The sequence below is a fragment of the Bradysia coprophila genome (assembly GCF_014529535.1).
Source record: "Bradysia coprophila strain Holo2 chromosome X unlocalized genomic scaffold, BU_Bcop_v1 contig_26, whole genome shotgun sequence".
Taxonomy (NCBI): domain Eukaryota; kingdom Metazoa; phylum Arthropoda; class Insecta; order Diptera; family Sciaridae; genus Bradysia; species Bradysia coprophila.
The window spans coordinates 3,992,171-4,011,713 of NW_023503313.1; the positions used below are offsets into that span (position 1 = coordinate 3,992,171).

General features: G+C 33.8%; 1 protein-coding gene across 1 annotated transcript; it reads right to left on the bottom strand.

Annotated features, from left to right (window-relative positions):
• Positions 1-12,579: 12,579 nt before the first annotated feature.
• Positions 12,580-19,002, bottom strand: LOC119069321 (transcription factor mef2A). Its single transcript, XM_037173376.1, has 4 exons — positions 18,856-19,002; positions 13,390-13,564; positions 13,219-13,299; positions 12,580-13,153 (listed from the first exon to the last, which is right to left on the bottom strand). Exons 1-4 carry the CDS (start codon positions 18,871-18,873, stop codon positions 12,699-12,701), a joined length of 729 nt encoding a protein of 242 aa, XP_037029271.1. The 5' UTR covers positions 18,874-19,002; the 3' UTR covers positions 12,580-12,698.
• Between the last annotated feature and the right edge of the window lie 541 nt (positions 19,003-19,543).

A 19,543-nucleotide genomic window follows, 5' to 3' on the forward strand; every position in this document is an offset into this window, starting at 1 on the left:
CAGCGCCTCCATGATATATATGAGATCCGCTATGTCATTATCTAATCGCATAATATTCCAAAACTCAACAGCAAATTATATAAATTATCTGATAAGTCCTGTATCAGAGAAGGTAAAAACGCTGATAGAAGCAGAGTACCTACTGAACAGAACAATGTACAGATCAACATCTCGAGCGATTTTTGACAGCCAACGAGATAAATCGATCAATGATTTTTCAAATTTCAGCAAAATGCCCAAAAAAATGTTGTTTTGGAGTTGCACCTCCCAACAGACACAGTTGATGTACATAAGGTACATAAAAAAGTTGTTGGTCATTCAAATCGTTTATTGATATTATAGGATTATGACACATGGTACATTTACTGTGGCGATTTTACCAGTTTTTCCTTTTTTGAATTGGAACGGAAATCCGTTTTCGCTGTTAGATCGGAAGATGTTGAGAAGCTGTAGGTAGTATATTGAAAATTGAACTCTAATTTCTGTTTTAGCACCAATACCTTAGCAACAATTGAGTTTTTCTGGGATGTAAGGTGATCTTGACTCAAACTGTTTAGCTCTTTCATAATATCAGGACTCAAGACACAAGTCCTTGTATCTTTATTTACAAAATATCTAAAATAGCAAGAAATAGTGTCAAAATTGGCAAATGATTCAGTTTTCTTTTTTTTAGTTCTCCACATAATTTATTTTTTATTAATCCTAAATTTGTACCTGTACATGACACAAATTCCACCCTTGGAGTGGCTTCTATTCTTAACAAAAATTACCCTACTCTATTTATCCAGAACCATGGTAACTGGCCTGATTCAGGAGAATCAGGGGAAAACATTAACTATCGTTTTTTATTCTCATTCGAAAGAAGATAATAAACCTCGTCCAATGACTGGATTGACGGCAATGTACCGAGTTTTCTTCTTCAATTTGTTTTAGCTCAGCTACAGGATGCATATCACCACTGGGTATACCAGATGTTTTGAAAAAACCAAGGACTTGCGTCACCTTTCCCTTTTTACAAGTTGATTACTTGAAATATTTAGGTTGCATTTAGCTCATTTAGCACAGAAATTACCACGAGTCCCACAGACAAGGAACCACTATGAGTTCAGGGTTCAGGTTGGTTGCATCGAAAAACAGGCCGAATTCATCGGCAGACCTAATGGAAGTCTGTGAACTTTCAAACATGACTTTACCTTTAAATTCGAGAATTTGCTGCAAGTATGTACCAGTCGAGTATTATCACTAATAAGTAAAAGTGAAATTCCATTCCATAATTATAATTCCGACTTTTTGACCGAAATCCATTTTTGGCTATGACAATGGCAGGGCAACCTTTTATAGCAATCTAATGAAAATTTTGCCTTAGTCATGCTCAAATCGCGCTACAAATGTCTACCCTCAATCTATAATTTTATCTTCGAATCTGTGCAATGACCAAGCAGTAACACATAAATACAGTGAAACTAATATTGTAAAATAACTGGACCCACATCTCCTAATCACACAAAGAAAATTATGCGAATTCCACCTCGGTACTTTCACGTAAGATAATTCTAATTTCTGACGTAACGATTAAGTGAATTTAATTCAATCAGTTCCTTATAAAATTACATGAAATTAATATTAGTAAAACACACATATTTATATGTCCTGTAGTTGTAGGCATAATGATCAAAAAACAAGATCAAGTTTCTGACGTAATTACTTTCAATTTCAATATTAAAATTAACGTATTCATCGAGGTACTCATTCATATTACAATTTTAACTTGTTGTTCTGTTAGATGTATGCATAGTATACGTATATATAAGGCTGCTAACTTAGAGAGCATAATATACATTAATCCAGGCATCATACTTACACTTTATAAACTTTAAAATATTCTTTATGTTAAAGTCGAACGTCGATGTACACCGCAAGATAGTCTCATTTCTCGTAAATGAAATGAATTTCGTTCGGTTCAACTTTTAGCCATTTTTTTTCTTCTCTTTATTTTCACACATAATGTTAACCGTGTTTTTGATCGCACAAAAATTATAATGTATAAAGTTGAATAACATGTTCTACATTCAGGTATATAGGTGCATGTAATGTTAGACGTCTGTATCGTTAATTGTAAAGTTATGCCACAACGAACATTATATGTATAATGCTATATTTGATCATTGTTGTGCTAATTCAGAGGAAACAGAATGAATATAAAACTGCAATATTGTTGACTTACTTGCACCATATAATTTCTTTTGTGATGGTACTTTGTAGCACCTGTTTATCGTTTGGTAACACGAAGATGATCTTTTCAAACGTAATTTTTTCGGCATTACTTTAAGTTTTTCATTTTGTTTCGACTTCCTTGTTCGAGACAATTTGTAGACACGACATAGGGCCGAAACGGCTGGTAGGCAAGAAAATTGCTGTACCGATCCTCTATATAATTTTTCTTTTTTGAACGGAAAAGCAACGAACGTTATTGTTTATGGGCGATCGTTATAGTACATTACTGTCTTGCTGGAAAAATTTTGTTGAGGCGTTGCGGCCAGAAAATGGTTTCTGTTTACACGGTAATAGGCATGGGCGATAATGAAAATGATAATCGATAATTATCGACTTTTTTTATCGAAAATTATCAAAAAAATATCGATAATCGATAATTATTGAGATTTTGGCAATTATCAAAATATCGATATTTCGATAATTATGAAAATATCGATATTTTGATAATTATCAGAATATCAATAGTACCATATTCTATTCTGACGTCTGCTTTAGAACTATTCAATATTCTTATGTCTACATGAATGAGTATTTCTTGTGCTTTCCTCCTTCTTATGAGAGAGTAGCTTGCCGTATTACAAGATTGTTGGAGAACAATTTGAGAAGAAGAAAAGAAATCGCTCGCCCGTCCAATATCTGTGACACGAATATAGTATCAATTATATTTGATAATTATAAAACGATAGATATTTCGATAATTATCGAAATATCGATAATTTGATAATTATCGATAACGATATGATTAATCAATTATCGATAATTTCCTTCGATTGATATTATCGATAATTTTTAACGTCTCCCATCCCTACACGGTAATGAGTCGAAGATTGATGTTAAAATGATGGACCAAACAATTTGTGTATTAGAATTATGGAAAATTACGAATTATCACATTTTTGTTTTATTTATGTGGGATCTGATATAACTAGTCCCACAGATTCTGACAGCTGTTATATTGAATTTTTGAATTTTTTCCCAGTCGAAATTTTTGTCGTACAAGTATAACAACCAGGTTACTGGGATAAAAACCATTCAATATCAAGACTGTCAAATTTGTGGATCTAAAATTTATGTAGAATCTGTTGAAAACGAAAATGTGATAATTCGTTAATTTTGTTAAGTGTAGTCTCATAATGTGAGACTCATATCATAAAAATAATCTGTCTTAACAACCAACGAATGGTTTTGGGCTAGACGGGCTAATACAGTAATAATCAAACCTAGTGTTCTCTATGGTCTACTAGAAGCGAAATTAGTGGGAGTGTAACAATTTTTTCGACGGTAAGACGTGCAAACACTTTACCTTCAACTTCACTTCATATCACTTGAACATATTCAATCAGCTTACAATCGGTTCAAATCTGTCGTTCTGCCTAGTTGTACCATAATTAAGGATAAAAAGTGGAAGGACAAGCTATCGATAAAATTTTTTATAGGAGTCGTTGCCGAGGTCAGCAAACAGAAGAAAATGTTAAATTTTTATCGCGACCTATGTAAACTATTTTACACGCTGAGCGTGTCGAAAGAATTGCTTGTAGCATGCATATACTTACATAGAATTACTACTTCAATCCGACTAGACTTTAATGGCAGTTATAAATTTCTTATTTAAATTTCTTTAGCTCTGTTCATTTGCTGCAAAAAAAGTCATAAGTGAAATGTAGAGTAAGCGGAATGATGTCTTTTTATCGAAATATAAAAAATCATACACGTACAGTACGTGCAATTCAATATCAACTGTCTGGTCAAATGTGCCAATTGTGTGCTGAATAAAATCTTTTTTTTTTATTTTAAAATTTATTTAACTTTTGTAAATGAAATTTCATTTTCGATTTTTCATTTCACGTATTTTGTGAATATTTTATAATTTCTGCATTAACAAATCGAGACATTTCTCTTTATTGGGGTGCCTGTAGCTATTTACAATTTTTATTAAAAAAAAAAAAGACTGTAGAAGCTGTAGTCATAAACTAAAGTTAGATAAATAGAGCATGGAATTTTCGATTTCCTATTTTATATTAAATGAATGTGCGCGTATGGCTCTCAAAGCTATTTGACCATTAAGTTAATCCATTTAAAATTAATGTTTCTGATATTATTATATCAAAATTATTATACTACGGGTAATAACAATACTACCATTGAATTAAAAACACGTAAATAAATCTGAAAATTATATGAACACATTTTAATAATTGAATATAAAACCGTATTATATGCGGATAGATACGAGGAAGTTAACTGTGTGGGCGTTGTTTCATAACACTGTGAAGCATTATAAATTTAAAAAAAACGCGAAGCCTATATGAAATTATCATCAATCTTCTCTGAATTTTATGTACCCAATTTATCACCAGAAGGATACACACAATGCGCGCCACACACCAAACATAATATATGAACAATAAATTCAATTAGCCGAAGAATTTCAATTGATATTAGAATGAAATCTCTGCTGTATCAAAAAAAAATGCGCTGTCGACAATATTATAGATACAAACGACCTTGTTTGCTTGCCTTTCGTAACTTTTTAATTTGGAGCGTCTGGTTTCAACTTTAAAGCATTTGTCTGAAAAAAAAACTATTGAAATAAATAGTAACGTCCGGGTAAAAATTATAGAAAACATTCTAAAATTTAGACTGTGCTGGATGACTAAAAATGTTTTTAGAAATTAAGATTGTTAAAAGAACAACCTGGACTGCAATTTTTAGACCCGTACGAAGTACTGGGGTCTTATAGGTTTACGCATACGTTTGTAACACGCCGAATTGGACTCCCTGAGTAAGGGGAAACCTATTGTGGTTGTCTAGAGATGCCAAATCAGTGAAAAAAAAATGTCCGTCTGTCTGTCTGTCTGCCCGTTCTCTAACTTGAGTAAAACACATCCGATTTCTAAAATTCTTTTTTTCCTCGTTTGGTAATGTCAAAAGACAGGCTAAGTTCGACGATGGGTGATTTCGGATCGACCTCTCCGGAGCTGGGGCCCAATAAGTGCCTAAGTGTTATCTATGATATCTCCAGACATTTAAGCACTACACTTGTCAGTGATACGTCAAATAAAAGGTATTTACAATACCGATCGACAAAAAAAAAGTTTATGGAAATCGGATGACCGACTCGTGAGTTAGACCCCTTGGTGTGAAACAGGCACAGGGCGGCAAGCAGTTTTAGCTTGTAGGTCGGCCATATTTTAAACATATGTCATCTGTTTTAGCTTTATTAGATAGGTATTGACCGTACCAATCAGGGAAAAAAAGTTTATGAAATTATGTTCTCCTGAGCGTGAGCTAGGTCTCTTGGAGTGAGCTCTTATCTGGCTACTCGGCCGTACAGTGGAATTGGAGTATTTTGTCAATGTCTCGAGTAAATTTTGACCGAATTTCATGATTTTTTTTTATTGTTTGAAAGGTATTAACGAATGTAAAGCGTCGGTACTATTTCCGGTCTCCTAACAAAATGGCTGCCGGCGGCCATATTTAATTTTAGTAAAAGTGATATATCTTGGGAAAAATGGTACTTAGAGAGTTTCTGTTAACATGGAAATAATTTGTTATGTGTGTGGCGTTTCAGGGATTGCATGTATGGACATCTATATATATATCTATATTCACCTATATTGAGCTATATACAGGCATATAGAGCTATATAATAGCATATTCATCTGTGAAATGTTTATTTATAGGAAAATATAGGTAAATATAGCGGTATATAGCTGTTTAAATAGGAATTTATGAAAGTTGACTTCGTACGGGGCTGTCTATATTGCCTCCGGCAATTTATTTGTATATGATAACAAGGCAAAGAGTGGATAATGTAAGTGATTTTAAAGCGCGAATAGCTTTTCAGTAGAGAATGAAGTAAAAGAAATGAAGATTTTCACAGTAAAGGCTTTTGATACGAATAGGTGTTTCGTACGGGTCGGCGTTAGTATGTATGTTTTTTTTAATATATCTCGACATAGCATTGAACCAAGCACTTTTAACAGGAGTCTCCTCGACGTAGTAGTCAAAATTTCTTATGTAAATTAAGTTTATAAGGTTATTATAATGATCAAATACTAGAGGTTTTCATGAAAGACATAAAATGCATTTAAAAATGGAACAAAATTTATTATTTTACAACTACTCAAGTTTCGATCAACTATTATCAATAATAAATTTTGGTACAATTTAGAAGGCATTTTATGTCTTTCATGAGATTAATTGTGCCGTTCTGTTCGAAAATTTTTCTTTTGTCCTAATGTCAAAGAACAAAAATTTCGCATCTGTCACTTTCGCGTAGTTGAGTGCAGGCAATAAGAAAAATCAGCAGTTTAGCTTCGACAGCCTGCAGAGTTTCTTGAGAGCTGGTCAAACTACGACAATCAACCCCGTTTCTTTTATTGTAATCTATTATTTTGGCGGTCGAACAAATGTAGGCTATATGTTTAGCGAAGCATTTGTTCCTCTTATATCCAGTTGAGCGGATTACTTTTTTAAGCTTTTTCGTCCTACTCTAGGTGTTAATTCCACCAAGTCACTAAGAAAAAGTCATTAGACCAATGCATCGTACAGGACAGAAACGAAAACCATATCTACTCAAAACGCGACATTTTACCTCAAGTTATTAAGAAAATACCTTAGGTACTTGGCAATGGGACATATGATGTAAATTGCTTCTTGTGTGCTAACCGACCTCGGCTCGCATCGGATCGATAAACTTCACACAACTAGTACCATTTCCATCATCATCCATTATTGGTAAATACGATGCTATTAACACTATACTGATAATCGCGTCACCTGCAATAATATTCATTTAGAATGTTGGACTTGTGTTGCAGCTTAATTCTGTCATTGACGATGTCTAATTTCTTTCGAAAAGTGGAAAGCATTATTTTGCAATTGCCACATATTTCATTTTAATTAATAACTTATATCACAGCGCAGCGAATAGGTTTCATTATATATGTTATACACACAGTTTCATTACTGAATTCCTTGTTACATACCTTTGTTCGTTATGTGACATATCTTATATCTCATAACTTTTGCATTTTTAAATGAAAAATAAAATAAAATAATTGAACTATAAGAACCATTCCGTCGTTGTCGCCATCGCATTCACTGGCATTTCTTTTTCCTAAAATATTTCAATTATTATACGTTTAGCACGAACCATGGAATGACCTTGATTGAAACAACTTTTCATTGTTCTGAAACGGAAAAAAAATGAATTTATTTATATTCACAAGAATTGATACCAATGTACAGTACACAGCACCATATACTTAGTATATATAATATTGAATATCGAGTGAATTTAAATTCAATTTCCGAACCTCCGAATGGTTAAACCAGTTCTAAGACTTTAAATTGTCTTAACAACGAAGGAAAATCCTTGAAACATCACAAAATTTAATTACGTGAAAGCGAAAGTCGACTGTTGGTATCATGTTTAAGGCGGGGTCAGGTCATATAGCCAAAACGGGTGACCGTATCTTGAAGATTCTAATTAATTTGTATTTCGAAAATGACCTTGTGTTGATATATAATGTATATAATATAGAAGTAGCGATGGATGTGCTCATGTCGTTCAATTTGACAAAATATTTTTATTTCTCTTTACTCTTGTGAATAAATCCGTTGCATTGCTTTCAGAGCACTTTCATTTCCATTGCTGGCATTACGAGTTTTTATGTTGATCTACCTACCGATGATCATAGTGCGAAGCTGTGTGACGCATTATTACAAATTATGGATGCCAATCGATTCCAGTCAGACAAGTATTTCGTGATTAACATTGAACCAATTTCGATTGATTTTTCTTGAATTGGCAAATTTTCATTTTCTACGCAAAAAAAAATAAAATATTTCAGCATTAGCCACCGCGCATTTTTTGCATAATTTTTTGTCCTCCATCCTTCTTGGTTTTGCTGCAGACATAGACTGATGTCATTGTCTCGTGTATTGAGTCATTTGTTTTCAGACAAAAGGCGGACAATAAATGCATGCAATATTGATTTAAATGTCGAAGTTCTTACTGGTACGATAAATTATATCCAAAGTTTATGTGTCCCGACTTTGGTGAGATCATCACTTACCTTACAGTTATGGGAAATTATAGGAAATAAAATAAATGCATTTTTATAGCGGAAACTAAATATTGTGTTAAATACGATTGGTCGACGACATTACATTTGTACTACGTACAACGTTTGTTCTTGTGGTAACTGACATTTTTAAGTGATAAATATCAAGGCAATGAATATTAATACCAATTTTACTCTGATATTGTAAAAAATAAAAGACACATTAACGACGAGTAGGTGTGTTCACTGCGATCGATGTTAAAATTTGCAAATAATCGATTCAATATCAATCGATATTTAGAGAATCATCAGTTGAAATTTACCGATTTTTCAGTCGATTATCGATAAAACATTCGATTGACTTTTTTGCGAAAATATCGATTAAATCGATTCTAAGGAAATAATCGATATTTTATCTATCGAATGAATTATCGAACATGCCTAACGACGAGAATATCTACGGGTACAACTAGCTTAAATTATGAAGTTCGCAGTAAAGATAATGTTAAGAAAAATATTAAAATTTGGTCGCTTCGAAGAATAGTTACTACGAACGGAGTTAGCTAGTTAGAAGTTTTTGGTTGTTTTCTTTGTCCTCATGATTGGTTGTGAACGCAAGTCGGAAGCTTTGTTTGAATCTGTTAGACATCTGTTATCGACAAAGAAGATAAAAATGAATGATAGACTCTGACTCATGTTCTCTTATATGATGAAAAGAGAACAGGAGGTATTAGCCTAGTTCCATGAAATAAACGAAATAACTATTATACAACCGAGTGATAATAGTAATTTATGCAACAAGTTTGATAACCGCATCGTGCGACGAAAACAACCTCGTTTCGCAACGTGTTGCATACAACGTTTTCTGCAACCAGCTGTGTAAAGTGATCTTTCGAAATGCAAACCACAACCAAATTCGTTAATTTTTCAATTATACTTTAATCATAGAAGCCCGGCCTTTTAAGTAATCATTCACAGTGTAAATAGAAAAATTCAGCATCGCGTTACTTTTGTATTAATTCGCACAGTTTTGCTGAAAAGCTGTTTTTTTTCGAGTAATTAAGTTAGTGCATCTGTGCAATCAACTCGGTTTCTTTTGCGCTGAAATTTTTAATACGATGATAACGGTTCAGCAGATTATATTTACTTGGCTGCATATTAGTGATGAAATGTAGTTACTTTTCGTCACTTGTGATGAAACCAGTAAACCATCCAAAAAAAGGCCATGCATACGTTACAAATCAGGCATGAGAAAGTTCAATTTTCGCAGAGCCGTTGCAGAAATGCTTTTTTAAACACTAAATGTGTAGATTGTCACTCGAAGCCGAGTGTGACAATACACCACATCGTGTGCCTAAAAAAGCATTTATCATCAAGTATGCCTATACAAACTCTTCAAGCTGCCACAAGCAAATCTTTTTGGATTGCAGGCCAACACATTCGTGGTCGTTATTGTCGTGTTACATTTTTCAAAAAGGATGAAAAGATAAAACAAAAAATACGAAACGCACAAATGTAGGCTACAAATGTAAGACGAATCAACACTAGTTATTTACGTATCGATTGAGGAGGCCGAAAGAGTTACGTATTAAGTTTTGTATGCTTGCTAAGAGGACCGAAAGTAAGCAAATGTCAATTTGCGGGGCGAAAGCGATAGCTTTCGCCCCGCGAATTGACAGCTTTACTTTCGGTCCTCTTAGCAAGCATACAAAACACTTTATTGTAGCCTGTTCGAAACAATAATAATATTTTCGATGATAACTTCGTATCAACTCCGCTTCCTTTTTACATCAAGAAGTGTTGGCTTTAAGTGACAACTATAAATGTTTGCGGTGAGAAAGCTCAGAATTTGTGCCAATTTTCGTCAACTATTGTGTGTTCTCGTCGTAGGTTACACCACCACAAACAATTATTATTTTCAAACTTTCGGTAAGTCAAACTGCCTTGCAATACAAAATTTAAACCAAACCGATTCACCGATTTAACCGATTCATAGACAAGTCAGTTGTCGATTTGTCTCAGAGCAACGATTCTTCGAATGTATTATGTCGTTCGGGAGCCAATCAAACACACGTAAGGAATCTTCCTATCTATGGATCAAGTCTTGAAAATCTACTGACTGTTTGACCAGCCTATTTGCCAATTTTTGACGACGATTTTTTTTTTCTACTAACTTTTCTATTGATTTTTTATTGAACATTATCTTTTCCTAATTTAACTGACGATTTCTGATTTATTGTATTTTTGAACTTGGATTCCTATTTGTAATGTTTTACCTATTATTGTACTATACTTTAAGTCTTTTTGTATTAAGTTGACTATAAACAAAATGATTGAACTGAAATTGCGCCACATTTTGTATGAAAATCACAGCAAATATTCTAATTTACCGACGAATTGTTCGAATATTAGATAAATCTATTCAGCAAATCTAATGAAAAATTTGGAAAAATGTTTCAGTTTCAAAAATAAGGATTTAAATCTGAATGATACTGACAGCTGTTATAGGTCTATTTCAAAAGGCCATACGATTTGTCAAATTACAGTCAAATATCATCCATAGAGACATAATTTACAGACATTCCATACAAAATAAGAGACCAAATGACTGCTAAAAAAATCTGTTCCTGTTCCTGTTATTGGAGTGCGTTGCTTGGAACAAACGTCTATATTCTATTCTAATTTTTAGCCCCGTACGAAGTACAAAGGGGCTTATAGGATTACGATGCCGTGTGTAATTGATGGAATTCGAAGCAGACGGTAAGGGCAAAGTGTTTGCCTATGTTCATAGATGACGAATCTGCAATAAAAATTTTGTCTGTCCGTCTGTCCGTCTGTCACGTCGATATCTTGAGTAAATCAAATCCGATTTTTTTCCCCTGAAAGACAGTCGAAATAGTGAGGCTAAGTTCGAAGATGGGCATATTCGGGTCGGCCCTTCATGAGTTAGGGCCATCTAAGTGATTTAAGGTCTTTTGGTGATATTTGTGGCAAAATAAACGAAGGAAATGTAAATGGCACGGCAAATGATAGATATTGTCAATACCAATCCAGGAAAAAAAAGTTTTTTAAAATCGGGTGAGTCGACCGTGAGTTAGGGCCTTAGAAGTGAAATGCTACTAGGGCCCTATGTGTATTTTACATAGAACTCGAGTAAATTTCATTCGTTTTTCGTAATTTTCGTTTGATTTGGAAGGTAATCGAAGGCCGAATAGAATGTTGTTGAAAAAAAAAAAAAAATTGGGTCCTTGGCCTAAGGCCGCTACTAGGGCCCTATGTGTATTTCACATATAACTCGAGTAACTTTCATCCGTTTTTCGTAATTTTTGTTTCATTTGGAAGGTAATCAAAGGCCGAATAGAATGTAGTTGAAAAAAATTTTAAATTTGGGTCCTCGGACTGAGGCCGATACTAGGCCCTACAAAAAAATAAAATTTTTAGGGCGATTTGAAATTTTTGTTTCATTTGAAAGGAACGTCGTACGGGGCTTCGTAATTGCGCTATGCGCAATTTGTAGGATGCACACATTACATAATAATTTTACTTTAACTACATTAACCGGCGCAATAGGCTTACGGTCAAAGTAGGGTGACAGACGCACTAGGGTCACGTACCCAATAGATATACGGGTTTGTACGGGGCGCAGTCGCAGCAAACGCTCCGACCTGTCCTGATGGCTCGTTTGAAGTATATTTGCTGTTACAAGAAGATTTAGTGCGAAAGACGCGACGGAAAACAACAATGAAAAATCTTTTCCCCAGTTAGACCATCCGCCTATTATTCGCTTGCATTGCATTTCCCTTGATTCGACCGAGTCCTGTCCCACGATTAATAATGCTATGACTAGAAACTATTTGATAATAAACTCATGTGTAATGAAGATTGAATGATTTTTAGATATGGATAGGCAACTGTTGACGACAACGATGCAAAAAATAGGCGATGAGCGCGGGATAGACGATTATGTAGGCACATCTGTGTTAAAACTTACTTAGTTTTTCCTACTTTTATGTATAATTTTATATCAAACGGTCAAATATTGTTTAATCAACAGAAGTAATAGATCTAGGAAGCTTATCCGCTTGTCGTTTGTAAGAGGACAACGGTATCCAAAAAAGGGACTCATCAAACAGAATTTCCTCTACCTGGAACAATGTTTTCAAGAGCTAGCCTCTGTCTCATTAATACTTAAAAGCTTCGAATGAAACGGATGCATTTACAATCAAAACATTGATTCGTTTCAAAAATTTATTTCTTTTTCTCAATTAAACGTAATGACTTAAAAATTGGCAACATCGTCCTAAAATATATCTCAAAACCATCCCGTAATTCCAATTATAATAAGGAGAACCTTTACCCCGTGTACGAAACACTATAAGAACCAGTGTTTATATCAAACTGAGTCGCAGGATGTCCTCTGAATAGATCAGCTTGGGATGCTGGATATTGGGACGGTTGATATTGTTGCTGTTGAAACTGTCTGCCTTCGAATGGTTGTTGTTGGTATTGTTGGAATTGATTTTGTTGTTGGTAGCTTTGAGACTGGTATTCTGGCTGCTGTTGGAGGCGGAAACGCGATTGCTGTTGGTATTGATTGTTGTTATTTGTGTTGAAATTGGTTTCGAATGTGTTTGATTGGAAGCGGGCTGGTTGGCTGACAGTTTTAACGGGCTCGACGTTGTATTTGTCGTCTTTGTAGTAAATGCTTGGATCCTCTCGGTATTGACCATCATCGACTTCATTTGGTCCGAGTGGCGAGAGATTGTTATCATTGTTTACAGTCGGAGGTGGAACGTTTATGTCGCTTCCTACAATGTTTTTCGTTTGTTTTTAATATTACCATATACAGACACGCATCAAATGCTTTATTTACCTGCCGGTTCGAATCCACGACGACTTGCTCCGTATTCGATTTCTCTAACCTTTCCAGCATCATCTACGTAGCCATATTTACCTGTAAGAGTTTTAAAGAAAGGGAGGTTTTGAACTGTTCTTTAGTGAGATAGCCTATCGGCTACAGCGAACTAATCTCAATATCATTTACCATATACTTCACCATTGGGATATTTAGTTTCGATTTTAAAACTGCCATCACCTCCCTCATAGCCATAACTGTACGATCCATCTTCGTTGTGACGGTTTATTTGCTTTAAAATGGGTACCGGCGTTGTCTGTTGATATTTCTGAGCCACTGCTACACAGACCAATGTAGTCAATACCTGGCAATTAAGAAAACAATTTTGCCATTAAATTTTCACCGTGCATTGCAAGTCTACTTTTTCCACTCATTTCGCCGCTCAATTTACGTTGCCATTTCAATGAACAACATTTTAAGATTACTAAGAGTTTCCATTGCAGTTTTGAATTACAAATCCATAAAGTAACTATTAACCTGTTAACACTGCACATCGAAACGAGAAAAATCATCAATATACTCGTCTAGCAAATTCGCGTTACCAAAGCTGGGAAATTGGAAATTTTTCCATTAATTAGTCTGAATCCAGTTATTTCCTAGCGTGAGACGATCGGTATCCAATGGAAAATTTTTGTGGAAATTATAGTGTACGCGAACGCGAATGCATAAAAATGCCAGATCAATGAACTGTTCATTGATAAACATTCGCACACACAAAAAAAAACTGGTTATCTCAACCGTAGTACATGAAATCTTTATGAATTTCCTGTAACGAAAGTGGATAAAAAAATGTTGCAATGACCATGAAGTAACTTTTCTATAAATGAAGCTACTTGCGGTCGCAATACCATTTTAACTATCGAAGAAGGTAAAAGTGAGTCTACCCATCGGCTCAGTAAAATTTAATTTTCTTTATAAAAATGAATGCAATTCGGTTCATTAAAAAGTATAATTCCACGGCACAATATCGTTTAAGTTGCTATTCGTGTTGATCGATTTTGAAAGAAAAAAAAGAATAATAATCGCAATATAACCATAAACGTTTCATCATTGATTATGATTACAAGCTAGTCAAGGCAGTGTAGTTCTACATTCGATTTTTTTTTATCTCGGAAATTTCATATTCGATTGGAAAGCTACCGATTAAAATTTATTGGATCAGGTCACACCTGAAGCTGATCTAAAATTATCTGAAATCTGGCTCTGACCTGTTTGAGAAGCTGCACAGATAAAAATATGGGATTACAATTTTTAGGTCCGATGGGATTACTTTCAAAAAGGAATTCTTTCGGGATTCGATTTTAATCTTAGCTAAAAATGGATTTTTTTTTAATTCCTTCAGGGATTAAAAATAGGACTAAACAATAATTTGGGTATTGAACAAGAACAATGATACTGTTGCTAAGAATTTTGTTGTCTTGAAATCACACTTTTGTGTTAATTTAGTTCGAACGCACATTAATTTGGTCTTAAAATGTTTCAATGAGACTTCCGATGCTTTATTCTGCCTTGCGCTACACCAGGCTAACCATAAAATTTTTAGGTCTGTTTTTAAAGATACTGCCAGTTTCAAGAAATCAATTAATCAATGTATGCATCACAAAGATAGTATAGACATAGATAAATTCAAGATTACCCATTTGGGGATAATTTCAAGTAATCCCTGAAGGAATTAAATTTTAATTCTGAAAAAGATTCGGTCGCGTACTGTTAATCCCAAAAAAACATTTAGATCTAGGTCCATATTTTTATCTGTGTGGCTTTGGCAATTTGCTTCGATCTGACCTGTTTCGAATTTCTAAGCTTTCGCTACAATTTCTAAACATTTCCAAAGCTTTCAAACACGAAAGCTTCGATGATGAAAAATAATAGTGTGGATGTGGATGGCATAATATTATGCTGCACTACATATGACATAACATACATGCTGCATTACATTGTATTCTACGGTGATTTAAAAATTGACACAGATTTCGTGTTTTTTTAATGTCAAGTTAAATGGACCAGAGTTCATTATTGTGTTACCAAAATTTATTGTGTGTATAATACCTTAATGTAGGCCGGTGATTACGTGTAGCAGTAAACACGACAATTTTTTTTTTGTTTCATTCTTCTACGGTATAACTCTGTTGCCTATCGATCATGTTAATTGATGTTATTATTTTAATATTGCAAAATGTCGTAATGTAAGGCATTTTCTTTTTTTCGGTAAAAGTTGTTTTTATTTTATTTTTTTTCATCATCATCCATTGAGTGGATGTATATCGTTTCGTGGAGGACTTACGTGAATGAAATTGTTTTAATTATATTTTTATCAGTTTCATATTCCATTTATGAATGTTATACTCTCGGTACTCAATTGATCTGTTGCTCAATGACATTAGCATTTCTTGCATTCCGACAGATATCACACATATTTTAGAAATGAGAGTGAAAAAATAAAAATAATTGGATCAATGTTCAATTCGACAACAACAAACCAGTTTTTGGTATTCAATTGGAAAAACAAAACAAAAAACCTACAAGCAATATCGATAGAGAGAAAGACCAATTTTTTTTTTTAAAGAATTCCGATCAGATATAACCGAAATTATCAAGTCACTTTTGTCTGTCTTGCATGCCCTGCAACTCAATTGGCTGTTTATTAACTCCGGATCAGTATTGCAAGACCATTGATTTAATAATCCAATTGTTAGACCTACAAAACACACCATATTCAAATACGATTCCTTTTCGAAAATTAGAATAAATTTCAATCTCGATCTTCTGCAGATCAAAAGACAATGAAGCAAAACATGGCTTTCGTAACCGACAAGCAGCACTCAATAAAAGTGGAATTTAATGCTCTGACATTAAAATGTTGCACAGCTTACAGATTGTAACGTACCCGAACCAGTTGGTAAGATGATAAAGTTTTTTTGTTTGTTTTGAATTGCATTTCAAACACATAACCGAGTGTAATTCATATCAATTGATGTGGTTGGAAAAAGATACCCGATAAAAATGTTACATCATAACAAACTCTCATCGGATTTGCCTTTATAACATTCAATGAAATTGGATCCATTCAATTTTAGCACAAAATCGATGGGAGATTAGTAGATACGAAAATATTCGCCGAATAAGAACAAAATCTTCGGAGAATTTTGTTTTTCGGATAGTTCGTTCAGCTGAAATGTCTTCCAATTTTTACTGGATATTATAACAGATGAAAGAGACAAGTTGTCACCCACTGGAATATGTCTAAAATATTCAAACAAATTTTTTAAAAACTTCCTGTACGGAAATAGTGACAGTGAATGCATAATTGAAAATTTATTCTTAATTGATCCAGCAAACCTCTATTGGTGATTTACAATTCTTAAAGTTTCTAAATAAGAAACATAAAAATATTAGAAAGTTGATTGATAACAAAACTCGTTTGAATGATTATGTCACGTTCAATGCAATCAAGTGTTACTCAAACGAATACGGAATTTGTTGTCCGGCAATTAGAACCGAATGGTGTATGGAAAAATGATATTAATTGCCACAGAAAGATATCGACTGTTTAATAATTAATTTAATTTTAAAAATAAAATAAATCCGCGATGGACATACTGGTTAACTTTGTTATTAACCACTGCATTCCATCTAATAAATTAAATTGATTTTGTTTTAATATAAAAATAGCTTTAATTGATGCTAAATGCTGTCGACTTAATTTGGTTATTGAGATTATAAACGTAAAATATTTGATAATTAATTAATTTTGATGGTGGCGATGGTGTAACATCTCGAATTAAGTAGCTATGAATTTTCATATTCAATTTGCTTGATGGACCAATTAATAATTCTACTGGAATAACGGTACAGTGTTTATGAATGGGATACAAATAATGGACATGACATGTGTTGTTTACCGATCCGTGGCGAAGCCGAGACAAGTGAGGAATTTCACAAAAAAAAAACTTGACTGCCTTCACAAACTACTTACACATTTCAAGATTTTTAGTCGACTTCAGATTGATTTTTTGAAAGACTTTCACAGCCGGCTGGTTAAGCCATAGCACTGAACCAAGCAACAGATTAGATTTCTTCTAATATATAAAATTACGACGCAGTAGCATTATACCAACCTTACAAACTTAATTTATATAAAAAGTTTTGACTACTGCGTCGAGGATGGATCGCTTGAAAATTCTGTTTTCGTGCTTGATTCAGTGCTATGCTGAAGTGTATCATCATCCTTGCTACTTATTTTTAAGTAGGTTCACTTGATTGATACGAAAATTCTATCACTAGTTTGAGTAAATATTGTCCAATGCACGATCACATCATTTCTTTCATTGCAAATGGGAAACCCACCTCCAATTAGCGATTGTTTTGAAGCCAAAACTATGCGCGTAGCAAAAATATGTACTTCAACTGGTGACATAAATACGTAGTGGACAAAAAAAGGCATAACGTATCGTGCGTAGAAAATAATGGCATATCTTGAGCGTGTAAAGCAGATGGGGGTGAAAAATTGTGCGTTTATTTCTTGACGTAACAATTTTAATTTTAATGAAAGCACGACAGAGTAAAGTTAACCAGGCAGGAGCGCTGATTTGACTAGGGACCTGAATAATCTAGTAGCCCTGTATTTTTTGCGAACAAAATTTTTCAATTTATGTCAGTGTTCATTTGAGTTCATTTTCAACCAGTGTATTAGGTCCCTTATTTGACGTTTCGAAAATGAACCGCTCCTGCCTGGTTTATGTTACTCTGCCGTGATGAAAGACACACACAGATGGGCTAATGTAGCAACTATCAATTTTGAGTTTATTTTTTGAAGATGCTTTAACATGAATGACATGGGCGCATTTGACTGCTTTTTTTTCTTGGACGCATGGATTATGGATAAAACGGTGATAAGAAAAAAGGTTCCATGGCTAAAGTGTCAGAATAAAATAAACTTAAAAAAGGGAGTCTGCTACACGAAAATCTAAATTATTAAGGAAAGGCACAAATATTTAAACTGATTAGAACCAATTTGAACTGTGAAACACTTCTCAAAAAAGTTACACGAGATATATTTGAACTTATTTAACCTATCTAGCTTTTACGTCATCTTTCGAATTTGAACCTCAGGGGGTTGTCGAAAATTAGGCTCATAATATCAATTGTTATGCCGCTTGTTCAAGAACATCATTCATGCACTTTTTTTCGTTAAAAGTTTGAGATTAATCTTGGATGATTCTACCAATTCTAGCAAAAGTTCCTGCTCCGAAAAACTTCTGTTTTTGTGGAACGAATTTCCACTTTCCCGTTTGGATAGACACTTTTCTCCAAGTAAAACCGAAGGCTTCAGATCTGATCAGTTTAGTAAAAATCAAAAATAAATCTCTTAGTTGAGTCATTCCATCATTAACGGCAAGCAGATCATTTTTTGCGTTAAAAAACATTTCCTCATTCTCAACCATTTAAACAACACACTGTGACACGCACGACAGTAACACAATTCAGAGAAGTTAAAGAAAAAACAAACTATCTGAAGGACATGGAATTTACCAAAAAAAATCTTTTAATAGTAAAATGAAACAAAGAGCCGAAAGCAAAAAATTCACATCTTACAATAAATGTCCGCAACATCGTTGATTTGTTTTGAATTTTCTTTTACAATTTCAATATGTATCTAGATCACACTTGCACTTGTCTGATATTTGTTTAACAACAAACTCCATTCGTACCGTTGCACCGTCGTTTTATAGACTTGTTAGTAAACAGAGACGAAATTGGTATGGGAGTTGCTTTATTTGCAACCACTTTGCGTTTAACGCTGTATATAATACAGCAATTTCCAGTTAAGTGATAAAGCCGTTGTTGTTGTTGTTGTTGCCGCCAAAAACGTTTAAATTTATAAATATTACTATGAAATCGATCGATGGTCACATCCCATTGTTTAATTGTTATTTTCGTTAATACTCGTTCAGTTAATTAAATTTTTAAATTCAATAGCAGAGATTCAAAATCGTTTTTTTTTCTGTTCAATCAAAAAACAAAGAGATTTTCTGCAATTTTTTTTTTGTTCAACAATAGAGGTGCCAAGAGAGGCGACAAGTTTACAAACAAACAAAATTTCCATTTCCGTTAGAAACATCGAAAAGTGTAAGGTCACAATATAATCCGGTTGTGAATATTGTACAAAGTTGAAGAGAACAAAGTCAAATGTCGATGGCGATAATAAAAAGACGTTTTTCCTGTCCACCTCTGAAAATATTAATTCAGCCCAATACACATATTCGTTATTTTTTTTGTTGTT